The 16,261-nt window shown below is 35.3% G+C and overlaps 4 protein-coding genes across 4 annotated transcripts; 2 read left to right on the top strand and 2 right to left on the bottom strand.

Annotated features, from left to right (window-relative positions):
* Positions 1-3: 3 nt before the first annotated feature.
* LOC124634878 (respirasome Complex Assembly Factor 1) lies at positions 4-2,496 on the top strand. The gene is made up of 4 exons (XM_047170541.1): positions 4-211; positions 296-399; positions 494-623; positions 938-2,496. The coding sequence occupies exons 1-4, from the start codon at positions 110-112 to the stop codon at positions 986-988; spliced, it is 387 nt and encodes a 128-aa protein (XP_047026497.1). The 5' UTR covers positions 4-109; the 3' UTR covers positions 989-2,496.
* Positions 2,497-2,600: 104 nt separating this feature from the next.
* Positions 2,601-5,130, bottom strand: LOC124634875 (probable tRNA N6-adenosine threonylcarbamoyltransferase). The gene is made up of 6 exons (XM_047170539.1): positions 4,937-5,130; positions 4,388-4,609; positions 3,943-4,093; positions 3,568-3,674; positions 3,143-3,309; positions 2,601-2,859 (listed from the first exon to the last, which is right to left on the bottom strand). Exons 1-6 carry the CDS (start codon positions 5,049-5,051, stop codon positions 2,617-2,619), a joined length of 1,005 nt encoding a protein of 334 aa, XP_047026495.1. The 5' UTR covers positions 5,052-5,130; the 3' UTR covers positions 2,601-2,616.
* A 324-nt stretch (positions 5,131-5,454) lies between these two features.
* LOC124634874 lies at positions 5,455-13,553 on the bottom strand. Its single transcript, XM_047170538.1, has 13 exons — positions 13,397-13,553; positions 13,172-13,319; positions 12,776-12,896; positions 11,594-11,737; positions 10,656-10,819; positions 10,120-10,275; positions 9,782-9,877; positions 9,227-9,386; positions 8,795-8,913; positions 8,001-8,106; positions 7,335-7,514; positions 6,523-6,698; positions 5,455-6,300 (listed from the first exon to the last, which is right to left on the bottom strand). Exons 1-13 carry the CDS (start codon positions 13,398-13,400, stop codon positions 5,538-5,540), a joined length of 2,337 nt encoding a protein of 778 aa, XP_047026494.1. The 5' UTR covers positions 13,401-13,553; the 3' UTR covers positions 5,455-5,537.
* Positions 13,554-13,814: 261 nt separating this feature from the next.
* On the top strand, positions 13,815-15,923 carry LOC124634876 (phosducin-like protein). The gene has a single exon (XM_047170540.1). It carries the CDS (start codon positions 14,018-14,020, stop codon positions 14,822-14,824), a length of 807 nt encoding a protein of 268 aa, XP_047026496.1. The 5' UTR covers positions 13,815-14,017; the 3' UTR covers positions 14,825-15,923.
* The last annotated feature ends 338 nt before the right edge of the window (positions 15,924-16,261 follow it).

Genomic DNA, 16,261 nt, shown 5'->3' on the forward strand with positions numbered 1-16,261 from the left:
TCACAACTCCAATGTCACAGTGACGTGTACAATTTTCTACAAATGACTTATTGATTCCAAAACCTTATGAATTAATTTAATAAATTGAAAAAATACAACTTATTTAAACATGTCGAATAAAAACAAATCTTCAGACGGGAGCAATAAGCTGAAAGTGGTCGAGTCAGCATGGAAAAGAGCGTTAGTTGCGAACGCAGAATGGCCGGATAAGGTTAGTTCTAATCACGAGACTTTGCTTACATTCGTTAATGAAAATATGAGTGAATGAGTAATTAATGTTTTTGGGTGCTTTCAGGAAGAGTTTCTAGACGTTATTTACTGGATGCGTCAGGCTATGGGCATTGTATTGGGACTGGTTTGGGGTCTTCTACCATTGAAAGGATTCCTTGGTTTATTACTGTGAGTGTTCATTTATTATCATTTTAAAGTTTGAAAAAACTATTAAATAATGTTATTGGATTCTCTATTTACGTGTTGTATATTAATGTTTCAGATTTGTAATAGTTAATGCAGCAGTAATATACTTTTATGTGAATAATTTCCAAAACATTGATGAAGAGGAGTATGGTGGTATGTGGGAAATAACAAAGGAAGGATTCATGACATCATTTGCGGGATTTTTGGTAATTATCTATTGATATCAAGTATAGTCTAGTCAAAGTGGTCTTAAAACTTTTTGCACAGCCATATAATTATGTGAGGTAATGTTTTGTATCCCTAAGATTGAAATAGAATAAATTCATCTACAACCTGAAAGGTTAACAGTCTCCATAGTATTCTTTTAGTTCTTTAATAAGTGTTTATCGGTTATATAAAAATTATTGTTTATCACAGTTTTTAGTGGACTGAAAAAGTAATATAATAGTACCAAAAATGTTACAAGTAAATAGTATGTGTAAATAATATTGATTTTAATTTGACACTTTTTATTCTATAGGTAACATGGATCATCATCTACACAGGGCTACACATTGCAGAAACATTATGAGACACAAAGTAATCATCAAAAGTGCTACAATATCTCGAGACTTGCAAGAGAGAGTCCTAGTACAAATATTATGAGAACAAACTGTTCCTTGTAGTTTCTATACTACTGCATAAGCTCATTCCCTTTTATTACTAATCATTTTATTTAGTCCATTAATAAAAACACTGTTTTTTAAACATTATTAAACTAACAATAAGTTTTCTAATTGAATTAGAAGTAAGTCAACAATATTGTCTATAGTTTGTATTAAAAACTGTTTTGTGAGATGGAAAGAACTGGCCAGCATTTTTATCAGTGGACTAGATATTAATTACTTTTGTAATAAGAAGGGTTTATTATTTTTGTTGTTGCTTTTAGGCTATTAGTTGGATTGTTTTTACATATCAATTTGTTTCTTACATTTTTATAAAATCTCAGTCATTAAGGTCTCTTTGTGAGTGAAAACTCATAAACACATACTGGTGCATAACTTTTGTTAGGTCATTATTTAAATAATTTTGAAAATAACTTGGTCTGTAAGCAGTCTTCAAGCTAGTGCCAATAATTAGAGCTTTTTAAATTTTATACTGACCATGATAAACATTTGAATCAGTTAAAAAAAATCTATGTATTGATGAAGAAATGCTATATCAAGTTGCATAAGACTCGAACATAACAATAAAATTCACTGGCATACCTTAAAATTATTAATTGATAATGTGTTATAGCAATATTAAATTAAGTATAAGCATTTTATAACCAAATTGGACTCTTTCTCTCTGTTTTAAATTCAAGAAAAAATGCAGTAAATGAATTTCTGTTCAAACCGGTTCTGTGAAAAAAATGACCTTAATTATATTGTAACATTAAATTGGCCACAAAACCGTAACACACAAACAAAGTACAGAAGGAAATTGTATCTGTAAGAATCATCATGAATCGAAAAAAAGCATTTTTAGTATAAAGTAACAGTCAGTTTTGGGTATCAGAATGTTTTTAAAATGAAGGGGTATAATATAAACGGTTTGTCCAGATAGATCCGCTGATATTTCCCAATCTTTTTATTTTTCTCTTTTTTTGAGGTATTAAAATCTGTTAGTTTATCCTATATTGTATCTTAAAAATCAATTAACCGCTTTTAACAATTTTTTTTTTATTTTAAATAAAAACTGAAGCAAACATCTATCTGGACAAACTGAATTTTAAAGTTAGTATTTTAATTATTTGGTGTGATTGTAGATAATGCTGTGAATATAGAACATTTTGAAAGTAAAGTTCAATGTTGGTATTATCTCTGGATGCATTTCTGTCGTATTTATTTATATTATTGTAAGTAAATCCTTGTTAAGTTTTAATCGATATTCGTCAGAGTGCAATCAATATGGTTATAATTTATTTCGAAACTGCATTAATGTTGGCGTCGCGTTTGTAATGTTATTTGTCGCGTGTTTGCTCCCGATGAGTTTGCAGTGATATGTTTATTTTGAACAAATATAACGGTTGATTTAATAAAGTTTTTGTAACTTTAATTTTGGGGTTTCAATTGCATGTTTTTCCCTTATAATAAGTTGAGGGCTCCTGAGGTTCTCCCGGGGCCTCAATGCCCAATGCATATATCAATAATACACTTCTATTATAATAAATTACGTTTAATCATTTCTCCAAGTAACTAATACATCGTCAGTCCTATATCTTTGTGTGATAGTAGAATCTTTGAAGTCCATCGTGGCTCCCGACTCAAAAGCCAGGGCGCCGGCATGTGCGATCATGACGCCGTTGTCTATGCAGAATCGTTCATCTGTGGCGAAGACTTTGGCGCCTCGTTCAGCACACATGACGCCCATCATCTCTTGAAGGCGCTCGTTGCAACCAACGCCACCTACTATTAGTACCTGAAACATGATTGATTGATTCAGTTCATCATTATGTAATTTCGTAGTATTTTTTTTGGGTTAAATCCTTCTCCAATGTCATGATTACTACTAACATAATATCATTAATTATGTATGAACAAAATATTTGCTTTAACCATCTTGATAATTTTTACTTATGGCACACCATAAACTCAAAAGCCTTTTGCCTAAATACAGATTTGGTTTCTGTTACCAAAGACAAACCAGTTTTGCAGCAGCTAATTTATCTCTATGCACCACCAAGTAGAATGTAATAAATTACCTCATCAGAGCCACAGTGAGCCATGGCCCTCTCAGTTATCTCCACTAGCATTGCAAACACAGTCTCTTGCAGTGAATAACACAGGTCTTCTGGAGTGTACCTCTTCAGCAAACTGTCTATTTTGTCCTCCATGTATGACAGGATCCCTGAGAAACTAACATCCATTCCTGGAAAAAACAATTTAACAATGTATTATAATTCAACAATTTTAAATAGTGGTAAAATATACCACTACTGCTACGGCTGGTGGGAAAAGTATATTTTTTATTTCAAATAGGCCAAGTGTCACTATTAACATAATTTATCAAAATGTAGTCCATATTGGTAAACCAACTATTTGCATATGTATTTGCTTAAAATTGACCATTCAGCAGTGAAAATCAAACTGCTGATGTGATAATAATGATGAAATTTTAAATCAATACCTTTAACACAATATGGAAGCTGGTAGTATTTGGTTCCTTTTTTAGCAGCTTGCTCAATATTATAGCCTGGACTTGGGGCATTAGATAATTTCAGCACTCTTGCAAACCTGAAAATGAAAATTCGATAGATGTAGTAAATAATTAGGAATGTATATTATTTCTTTCATCCATAATGACTTAAGAAAAAAGCTAAATAAATGTTTACAGAAAAAAGTAATAAAGATAATGAGCATAAGCAACCCACACAATGTTATCTGAAATTACAAGGCTAATTAGTATGCAAATTATCATGATATATAAGCCTCAGAAAACATATTGTTTATTGAGAAGGTGATATATGCACATGCAATAATGAAAAGTAGTTCTAAGTCTCACCTATCCAAACAGTTTCCAACAGCAATATCTATGGTTTCCCCAAATATCCTGTACCTCTGCCGGGAGTAGGCAATGATCTGTGTGTTGCCTCCACTAACATATAGTACTGTAGGGTTGTTGGCCTTTGTGATCAGACGGCCCATTTCTATGTCTGTTCTATCGTTAAGGAAGTTTAGGGTGAAAAACATTCATGTTAACTTCTATCAAAGTTATATGTTATAACTTTAACAAAAGTCAACTTATGTAGGTATTGACTCTGTAATCTTAGAATAGAAGATTATATATTATTGAACAGTATTGGCATTATGCAGAGGAAAAAGTGATAGCTATAAGATTTTATACTAAATGAATAATTCTCTGTAAAAGTTATTTTTAGCATAGAATGAGGTAAAAAGAGATTTTTGTGCAATCATCAGACAATAGGTACATTATTTGAAAAGGATACGCCCAATACAATGATTGACACCCAAAAGAGGTTTCTTCCACAATTTAGCGCAGGTCCTGGCCACAATAGCACAGACCATGAGCGGGGCTCCCATACCAGGTCCCTTGGTGTAGCAGACCACGTCTATCATCTGAGGAGTGATGCCGGATTGTTCGAGAGCTTCCTTCAGTATCTCGTGAATGTGTTCTTGGTGATGTTCTGCTGTTTCTCGTGGTAGGAACCCTTGAAATAGTTTTAGTGCATGTAGGTAATGTGAAAAATTGTATTAAACACAAACTAAAAAAGGTTGTTTAACTTTTTACAGTCTAGTGATTAGTGTAAAGTGAGCGTGGTGGAGGATTCTAACAATAAAATATTGTGCTCCATATTTCGTTTGTGATGGACAAATAATATTTGTTTACAAACATATGTTGCAGTGTGCTCGCTACATTAGAAAACCTCTTCTAAGCTGATGTTAGACTATTATAAAGAAAAATTCATAAATAGGTATCACTATAACAGCTTTGAATTGTTATTATTTATAGAAAAGAAAGAGTAATGTTTCCTAACCTTCACCAGCCGGCGTAATATAGGTTCTCCTGCAATTCGCCAAAATTTCCCCATCTTTGACTATTCCAATGCCAATTTTATTAGCACTTCCTTCGAATCCAATTGCTATGACCATTTTTTAAATGGAATTTCTTTGAAGAATAATAAAAACACTCGTGTTTTAGAGGTGTTTACTTTAATTAAAATGTCAAGATATACCTTCCTGTCAGTGTCAGATATGTAAAATGTCAATATGGTACAAAAAATCAAATACGGGTCTTTTGCGAACCTAATCTCGATCCATAGGACTGCACTAAAAAATAGGGTCTGTATTTTATTACCATGGAGATGGGAACCTCCAAGTTTGAAGGCGCTCTGAAGACTGAAGCCAAATTGGAATTCTTGTTTCAGTTTTTGCAGTATTACACAATGATCAGCGACTATGAACTGTGCGGGGCTGAATTTTCTTATCAACTATCAAGCATTGTTTCTCCATCAATTAGGATAATTCGGGGAATAAATAAATTATAAACAAAAAATATTAATTGAAGCTTTTCAAGCGATATAATGTCCAAAAAAACATTTATGTATTTAATTAGTCTTATAATAATGAATATTACGCTTATGCAACTAAACTCGGCTCCTCAATTACTTCGTCAACGAAATCGGCCAACATATCTTCCACTGTAACCTCCTTGCTTGTAATTGTAACTTCTATATTATCATTGACATCGCCAATTTCTTTTGTTGCTTCATTTTCAGCTGCATCATCAACTTCTTTCGTATTTACAGCTGAAATTTCAATTCCAACTTCAAGAGTATCTTTTGCAGAATCTTGAGAACATGCTACAAGTTGTCCACAAGTTATCTGAACATCATCAGTTTCTGTTGAGCTGGGTAGATTATTATCATCATCTAGCTTCTCAAGCCTTTTCACACTGGAATCTGTGGTAGAAGTGCCGTAAGCAATTTCAAGGGACACTGGACTTTTGTCACCATCAATTGTATCAGTGGAAGTGTTCAAAGGAAGTTGTGTTTTGGCTTCGTAGATATTAGCTGTGTCTTTTGCCACGTCAATTTCCACATCTTTATTGCTTTGAGCAATATCAGCTGTAGTGTCTACAGTATCTTCAATATTTACTGTATCTGAAGCTTTGCGTTTTCTGCTTGTTTTGGGACTGGAATCTTCGATAGTTTCTACAGGAAGCATTTCAACCTCATCTCCGTCGTTGGCAGTAGTTTCTTGATTGATAACTTCCACTTCATCGTCTGAAATGACAACTGACGCTCCTGATTCACTGCTAATGCTGATTCTGTCGTCACCTTCTTCAAGACGAGGTATTTTAGTCTGTGGTTCATCTGCCAACTCTTCGGTGTCTGGCATTCTGGAATTTATAATGGATTTATAAGTGTTACTTCTTCTAACATAGACAGGCTGTGCCAAACTTAATGGCGGTTCATAACATGGTGCGAGTTGCACAATTTCTAGACAGCGGGTCAGCGAAGTTTGCAAAAGCCATTGTGCGCGCCTATGTTCGAAATTTAGCTACGACATTGATTAGGTTTGGCGAGAACTATACCTAACCTATTAGCAGAGGTTTACTTACCGATCTTTTCCCAACAATGCTTCGAGTGCCTCTCTATTCTTCTTAGATATTTCTTTCTTGTTACTCTTGCCGGTTTTGGTATCTGCCGGTTTCTCGAGAGCGAAGTTAATTGTTGGCGGCGAGCAGTGCAGGTGCAGTCGAATGTCCTGTAGGGCTTGTGAGCAGAATTTTCTGATCTGTAAGAAGAATAACCTGTCGTATTTATGTTTGTTCTGTAGTGTGTAGAGTTTTTGCAGTTTAAAATATATGATTTTTTGTTTTCTTTCTACGGGTATACACTTATACCGAATATTTCGATATTTTTTATATCTACTTTCACACAATCCATCCATCGTTTCTTTGGTCGTACTCTTCCACTATATCCGTCCACTTTCATACTCATCACCTTCCTCACAACATGATTCTCATTCCTCCGCATCACGTGCCCCATGACATCACCCGTCACATGACTTCTGTTACAGCCTTTGTATCGTCCCACTGCTGGGCACAGGCCTCCTCTTACATGGAGAAGGATTGAGCATTAATCACCACACTTGCTCAATGTGGGTTGGTGATTTCAGACTATATAGTCCAGGTTTCCTCAAGATGTTTTCCTTCACCTTTTTATCAGCCATTTGTGTCCAAGATTTACTTAGAAAGTACATACAAACTTAGAAAAGTTGCATTGGTACTTGCCTGACTGTACTGGAATCGAACCCACACCCTCATACTCGGGAGGATGGCTCTTTACCCACTAGGCCACCACGACTTCACAGAGTGTTAATATACCAACTGTTAAATACTTGTGTTATAGGTATTTATTGAATGTTTACCTCCTCGCAGCTACTACTGAGCAGCATACTATAGAGCTGCAGACAGTAGTGTGTGTGCGGCGGCAGCGAGGGCGGGGTGTTCTTGCGCGACGCCTCCAGTGTACGCAGCCACTGTAGCGCCCGCCCCGTGCTCGTCTGCTCTAGTGTGTAGCACGAGCGGATTATACGCTCGCGGAGTACCTGCAAGTATAAACAATATTATTTAAGGATGAATATCACAATTACTAAAACACTAGTTTACATAATTTTTGACCACCAAGGTGAAATATACAATTTCTTGGAGATTATTTGATACGTAATCGAAGTACAGGACTTAAGGTTGCACTAGTACGTCGGTATATGGAGGTTTGCCGTTCTTATGGTGCCGAAAAGGCGTACGATGTTTTGGTGATCGAAGTAGTCTCCGTGAGATGCGGGTTTTACAGGCGATGAAATTTTAACGTATGGATGTTTATATGACACCCGAAACGAAGTAGAAAAAATCCAATGCGGTAAAACTTCAGGAAACAGCCAGTATAAACATTATTTTAGTGTAAGATAAAGTCATTTAGTATTTTTGAAGGTCAATAAAAAAAGGCCCGTCCTTCACCACTTCCTATATGATTTTGCTGGGAAGAAGAAATGGTGGAACCAACTCCCCAGAAACAGTGTTCTGAAAGAACTTACCGTATGTGTGGTTGGTTTCAAAAATATTCCACTGACTGTTAGGAATGATTCTGCGCATTCTAGAGCGGCAATAGCGACCTCCTCACTCCCTTCTTCAGTGTTAGTACTGTGAAAACGGAAAAAAAAACTATTCATCATCACAAGTATATAGGTTGTACCGAATTGAAATTGTAGGTTGGCTCAATATCTGGTTCACCATACTGGCTCACCAACTTCAGGTCATCCATCAAAAAAAGAGATTTTATATTTATATGTTTGGAAATCTAAGGTATTATGAATATCTTTAGTTTGTTGAACAAAATCAGCATGCACTATAAAATTTACTTAAAAAATTATGTGTTGATAGAATACAATGCGCGTACATGGTGACACTCACATATAATATTATTCAATTTATAACATGTTTGGACTTTAAAAGAGACTATGACCCTTGAGTTTGTTTCGGCGTTTCTTCTCAGGGATCAGTCAGTCAGGAAATGCCAACCCCAGCGTTCTTAAAATGACGTGTAAAAGTGATGTAATGTCCAACTTGCAAAATAAACGATTTCATTTCAATCTTGAATTAAAAATAAAATATCATCCTTAATAGAATTTAATTTACACCTCTTTCTTTTTTTTATCGGACGACCTGAAGTTGGTGAACCAAAAATTTATCAAAACGATCAGATACACGTGAACTAACGAGGCGTTTGGGTTCTTTGCGCGAAAATAGTAACGTTCCTCGTCCCCCGGAAGAAGGCTAGGTACATTTATTTCCTGAGTGTGTGGGCCATAATATGTAACAAAATACTCACGTGTTCTCCTTACTTTTCTCCCCTGGCATGTGACTAGCGATTGTACTTTGTTGTAACATGGAGTTGGCTAGCTTTCTCTTTGCTTTCTTACTCAAATTCTTTGTGTACTGATTGCTCATCTGAAAAAGGATAACATTTTTGGATTAACTGACTTTTGATTATGGTTTGCTTATCGCGGCAATTTTTGTGTCATGCATTGGTTATCACTATTGGTACATGTTACATGTGTGCTAAGTATGATATGAATTTAGATGGACGGATAGGAAGAGGTAGACCTAAGAAAAGATGGATGGATTGCCTGAAAGATGACATGAATAGGAAGGGAATGAGTGTCAGTATGAAAAGTGACAGGGAAAAATGGAAGCGGAAGACATATTGCACCGACCCCTAGTAAAATTGGGAACAGGGCAGGAGGAAGAAGTGATTACTCACAGTTAGCTGCACAATCTTCTTTGCAGGAGTGATATCCCCAACGATATGTTTGGTCAGGTCGTCCTCCCAGGCTCGTCCCCTACCCTCGCTGGCCACATGGTGCATGTGCAGCAAACTCAACCACTTGCTGAGACTGTTGTAAGCGGTCACACGGACTTTTCTGTATTGTTGGTGGGGAGAAAATATTTGTTGAACATTTAAAATGTTACACAGTTCGGTTATAAAGAGGTTCTATGTATAAAGCAGTTTTGGAAAAAAGCAGTGTCTTTAAATAATTTGAATATAATATTAAAATATAAAATAAAACACATAACAATCAGGTTATATATAAAGGTATATATATATATATATTTTTATACTTTTTGCACAAACAGTACAATGGCGGACTTAACGCCTTAGGCGTTTTCTTCCAGTCTACCATATATATTAAATATATATTTAAAGATTCTTTAAAGATTTAGGGTTCAGTGTAACATTCCAACTAAAAAATATTAAAAATAAAAATAAAAGGCATTGCAACAATAATTAAATTAAGTAGAAAGTTGTTAATATTACCTGGATTCCACGCTAGGGTTTTCCAAGCTCCATTTGAGTGTTTGCATCACAAATCTGAATACTAGTCCAGAAAATGGAATGAGATTTGGTCCTAAGCTGCAAAAAGATGTGCAAGTTTCAGAGAAGATATGGTTAAATGTACACTATAGTTTTATTACTAATAGAAGTCATGAAAAACAGAGACATAAGTACACCATTTTTTTAAAGGTTGAGGTCAAATATAATGACATGGTACAAAAATCTATCAACCTAGTTTTTTGACTACTTAATTTCAATACCGATTTTGTTTGACTTTGTCACAGGAGTTCAACAACTTTGTTTTAATAACATCAACTTACCATAATATCATAGCATTCAGCGTTTTTAAGGCTTGTGTCTTTACAATGAGAGCTTCAGCCACATCTGTGTTCACACTGCTGGATACACTGATTGCCTGCACAATCACTTCCAGAATTAGCTGAGGCTGTACTGGTTTCGCTACGGGATATACCTCCCTGTGGAACAAATGGTATATTGATTTATTTATTTCACATAGGTCCTTTCTCGTGTGTTTTAGAGCAGTGTTTAGGATTCGTCCAAAGTCAAATTTTTATTCAAAATAAGCTGTTTGAGGCCCTTAAAAGACCTCACTATAGTTGTACAATACAAAAAGTACATGTTATTGAGAAAAATATAAAAGTAACCTTACAATAGATGGGTGATAAGAAACAGTCGATTTTATGAAAAGGAACACAATAAACTTTATATTTTTCTAATACAGATACTGGTATAGCGTTAATACAGAATGAGTCAATTTTATTTATAAAAGAAAAAAATAATCATAATGCCATTTAAATTATAACAATTAAATAGGAATAAAAACAGCAATACTCACACAAGCATCGCTTGAATGAAGACAAAGATATTCCGCAGTTTGTTGCACAACACCATCTTTCTATTATCTTCACCACTGGTGCCCTGCTGTGATTTCTTCACATTCAAGATTTGAGACAGAGCATTTGTCAGAGGAGTGTTTACAAGTAACTGTGATTCTACACTCTGAAAAGAAATGAAACATAATATAAAGCTGCTGTATACTGTAGTTAACATCATCATCTGCCTAGCTTTTTCCAACTATGTTGGGTTTCTAACTGGATGCAACTGAGAACCAATGTTTTACATGGAGCAATTTCCTATCTGACTGCCTCAACCCAGTTTATACACAGGCAACTTGTTAAGACATTATCAAACTTTCTAGCTTTTTTTTATTTCTCGATGGCGCAATGGTCATCATGCCGGACCGCCGAACCTGAGGTCCCGGGTTCGATTCCCGGTTCGGTCGACATTTGTGTGATGAGCATGCTTGTTGGCCGTGGTCTGGGTGTTATAATATGTATTTATAAATACATATGTATATATGTAGCTACATGTAGTTTATCAGTTGTGTTAGCACCCATAACACAAGTTAATAAATAACTTACCATGGGGCTAACCAACCGTGTGTGAAAAAGGTGTCCCGACATTATTTATTATTATTTATTTATTATTACAATCACGTTTTCTTATAAACTATGTCTTAAAGCTACACTCCGCAAAACCTCTACTTGTTTGTAGTTGTAACAGTAACAGCCAGGATTCACTAATGCAATGTGCCTTTTAACACTGAGGCATTAGGGTATGTACAACATGTATCAAGGTAGGTTGCTTGAAAGCACATAATTTTCTTTTAAATTCATTTTTAACACACCCTGTATAATTCTGTAAATAGATTAGAATTCTGTAGAATAAGCAAGTCATTTATGAATTTTACAATACCAAACATTATCATATTACCTTGACATTTTGCTTGTTTTTATAAATATTGACTGTACTTGAAAATATGGCTTCAATGAGTGTGTGGGCAGCATTGCACAATATATTCATCTGTTCCCTCCAGCAGTTCTTAGGACTAGCCAACTTGTCCTGAGAGGGACGAATCTGAAAGCGACAAAGTTATTATTATCATGAAACAACACTTTGCTTATTCGCTATGTGCAAAGTGGGTGGTGGGGGACGGCAAATCGACGGCACGATGTGGCAGAAATGTGAATTAATTCTGGGCTGTCAAGTGTCAAATTGCTTTATTTTCATAACTTCCTTTATAACTTTAAGTAAAAACGTAAAAATTTGCGATATGGGTCATAGTACATGCTGTGTTGTAAATTGTAAAAACAATGGGAAAAACAGTTCGTGCAAGTTTTATTCGTTGCCAACATCAAAGTGGACATTACAGCAAAGACAAAAATGGATAGCTGCTGTGAAGAGAAAAAAGTAAGAAATTTCTTTATATAAAATAATAAGCATTCCAAAATTACAGTCCTTTTTTAGTTGTTTTAGTGCTGATGGGTGCCCATGGCACCCACATGATACAATATGCAGTGAGCATTCTATTGGAGGCAAAAAGTCAGACGCAGAGGCGAGCCCTAGCTATATTCCCGTCAATATATCGATGTAAAAAAATTGACCATTCTCAGGTCACTGCTAGATATAATCGTTTTATGACATGAAGATATCCGGATCAACAATTTATTGGAAAATACGAACAGAATCAGTTACCAATCGAAACAGTTACTAAAGTAAATGAAAGGGAATTTACTATGACAAGTCCTAGATAGTTGTGGCCACTAGGGGCGCTGTCATCGCGCACACAGCGAATAATGAGGACAATTAGAACAAGTGATTGCTATAATTTAAGTTCTTTTTGTTATAGTTTTGATATTTGTACAAATGGCTGATACAGAATGTAAATACAATATACTATACTGCAAGAATACATTATAATTATAGAAGGTGAAATATTTACAGAGGAATAACAACCTTCATATACTCATAGACTGAAACATAACATAGCTACTACCGAGAGTAACAGGCTATATTTTATTCAGGTAAGGGCAGAAGTTCCCAAGGGATGTGGGTAAAACTGCAAAAAATCAGCTAGTTATTAATAAATTGAGTGCTATTATAAGTGTAACTTACTTGCTGCAAGCCATGTGCACATTTAGCTGCCTCAATAACATTGTTATAATTACTTGAGTCCAGGAAATGTACTAAATATTTCTCTATTGTTGTGCGATGCTGTGAACAGTATCTCGGGAACCTGAAACAGATGATAAATTAGGTTCAGATAGATTATTTAGGGCCACCAATCTCCACTGTCTTCATCTGCCTAGTTTTTTTCCAAACTATGTTGAGGTCAGCTTCCAGTTTATCCGGATGCACCTGAATGCTTTACAGGGAGCGACTGCCCACAATCCTCCACTATGTTTTTTTAAATACTTTAGGAAAGAATATGAAACCTGGCAAAGAAAACCCATTGACCAGGCATAGCTATAATAGGTAGTGTTTATAGGTTATATTATATGTATATATTACCGGGTAATCACGTCTTCTAACGCCCGAAGCCATGTATTACTGTTAGATTCTGTGTTCTTGGGCAAGTTCTGGAAGAAAGTGGTTACTGCCTCCTTCACAGCTTCACTGTCATTCGGGTCTACATCCCGCAGTTTTTGTAATATTTGACCTAGAAATATAAGGTGGACATATTTACTTTACTGAATGACTGAACATGTAAATGCCAAGTACTAGATGAAGACTTACTCATTTTAAGGTTTTACTTAAGTAGTCTACAAAGAAATGTTATTTTCACTGAATTTAACTTAGCCTAATGTAAACAAACCCACGAGTTCGAATATTTCACGTTTTCTCTATACGACATTTTGTCATTGACGTTTATTTGACGTACGTAATGATTAGCATTATTAGCAATGAAAAAGAAAGAGTGCAAGTAGCCATCAGTAAAAAACAAAATAAGAAGAGTGCAAGTTTTTTGTTTCTTTAGAAGACGATATGAGTGAAAGAGTTACCACTACTTTACATGCAAAATATCAGTTTATTGCGGTATTCAGGAAACTGTAACGATTTCTTCATCCCTTTTTCATGAAACCAAGGCTTTGAGATTACCTACATGATTTTTGGTTTGATTAGGTTGGCTGAACGTAATGGCAACAGCTATGGGCAACAGTCAGTTGTGCTAATGTCATTTGAGGGAAAATAAGCTCACAGGTCACAGCTAGCATTTCCAATCGGATTTGGCGTGAAGCACGAGCGGTTCGACTTGTAAACGACTGTGTTCAATTTAGATTTTTATTGTTCCGCATATAAACATTCCGATTTTATTACTGTGAATCATCTATTGTGAGATACAGTACTGGAATAACCATGGCCACATTAGAAGATAAACTTTTGGGTGAGAAATTGCAAAACTATTGTAGTAGCAGTGAAGACGAAGGCGAATCTGACGATGAAAGAAGTGGAGATGAAGAGGGAGAGCCTGCTAAGGCTCAGGTGGCAACAAATGCTGAACCACCGCCCATCAACAACTGGACTGGACAGGCCAGCAACACTGGCCCCAAAGGAGTCCTAGAAGATTGGCGCAGGTTTAAACAGTTGGAAGCGGAAAATCGTGCAGAGCTCGCCAAAGAGCGCATCGCCTTAGCGAAGAAGCTCACTTTAACCGTCAAGCCGGAGAGAGAAGAGGCGAAAGACAAGCAGATAGAAGAACTAGAGGATGAATTATCTGAGCTTATGGATGAAGAATTCCTCTTACAATATCAGAAGCAGAGAATGGAGGAACTGATGAGCCAGTTGCAGAAGGTACCTAAATTCGGTGTACTTACTACTCTTAATAGTCAAGAGGAGTTTTTATTTGCTATTGATAAGGAGGATCCCAAAGTGACGGTGGTTATTCACATCTACAATAACAGCACTAGAGCCTGTGAGACCATGGATGGCTGTCTGAACATATTGGCCTCTGACTACCCAACCATCAAGTTCTGTCGCATAGCTGCTGACCTCACTGGGCTGAGCAAACACTTCCGTGTAGATGGAGTACCAGCACTATTAGTGTACAAAGGAGGCCAGATTATTGGCAACTTTGTGCAGCTGGCTACAGAGCTTGGCAATGATTTCTTTGCTGTGGATGTTGAACGCTTCCTCATTGAATATGGGATGCTACCTGAAAAGTAATAAGCTTAATATTTTGGTATCTGCACCTCCTTCACAAAAGTAATCTTAATAGCATCATTAAGATTACAGAATTTTATTTTCTTAGTTTATGTGTTTTTGAAAGGATTAGTTAAATTAAATTATTTTTTTAAACATCATTAATGTGTAAGCATAGCTTTAAGGAAACCTGTTCTCATAATTATATTGAATTAACAGTGAAATGTGTCTGTAAACCAGTGTTCAAGGAAAATTTTACACATGCTTATTTTAAGAGTTTATTTGTATTATTGCAATATTTGCACCTCTAAACTTTGTAGTTAAATAATCATTTTATACTCATCCCACCAATGATATTGTACAAGGTTGTTGGAACGCAAGCTAGTTTACGGGGTTAACATGTATTATTTACGTAGCACTTGTTTCTCAAGGAACTGTTGATGCGTCATTGTCTTGTAAATGTATGTCACCTGTGTTGATGTTTACATTGTGTCTTGTGACCAACAAGCAACAATTGATGTCAAGTTGGAAAAATTGGTGTAACTGTCTTCATATTCTATCTATTAAGTGCATGTAGCTACAATCAAATTTTGTACGACAACATTTTTTTATAAATGGAATGAATTTATTCAGCCAAAGTATAATAAATTAATGTAAAATTTTCCACCCTATTGTGTATTCTAAAATAATTTGTTAGCTTATATTGGTAGCAATATTTAGTGCTAGTTTTTGATGTTTGTGTAATGTTAAGATTTTGTCAGCCTTACTAGTTTATAAATGCAGTGTTGTGCTGTCTTCTGGGTAAAATATAATTAATATATTAGTTGGTTACATTTAGATAATATGTTTTGCAGACTTAAGCAAAAAAAAAATACAAAAATGTTTTTTTTGCGAACTTTCAAATAAGTGACAATGAAGACCAAGATGCATTTACTTATTAAATTAGTACTTACCCAACTAAGCTGTTTGGAATAAGTAAACTTTTTAATCAAATATACCAATTTAGGCTGCATCATAATAATCCGCCTGTGTTGATTAAGCGGGTGCTAATCAGTAATAAACCTTTATAAAATACCTCGTAATGTAGGTATTATTAGATTGTAATAAACGTGAATTTTATGTACGCTCTGTATTTCTTATTTTCATCTGGGATTCCTATCTCTGCGTCTTTACCGATTTAGAATCGCCTGCAAGATCACAGACATGTATTCGGCGAAGTATTTATTTTCGTACTCACTGAACTGATTTAAATTATTATCTCTTGAGGAAAAAACCACCGTGCGTTGTTAATTGACTGTAACTAATTACGAATTTGTTACGGTGGTTCTGATGAGTAGTTTTGGCTTTCGGATGTAGCTCACGTACGCATCTATCAAATATACTCACGTACGTTATTTTTAAGGAGTTCGTGTAGGGTTTGCAACATACGTTTACATTACATACATTTTTTTAAACGCGCGT

This window comes from Helicoverpa zea, chromosome 12, assembly GCF_022581195.2.
Source record: "Helicoverpa zea isolate HzStark_Cry1AcR chromosome 12, ilHelZeax1.1, whole genome shotgun sequence".
NCBI lineage: Eukaryota > Metazoa > Arthropoda > Insecta > Lepidoptera > Noctuidae > Helicoverpa > Helicoverpa zea.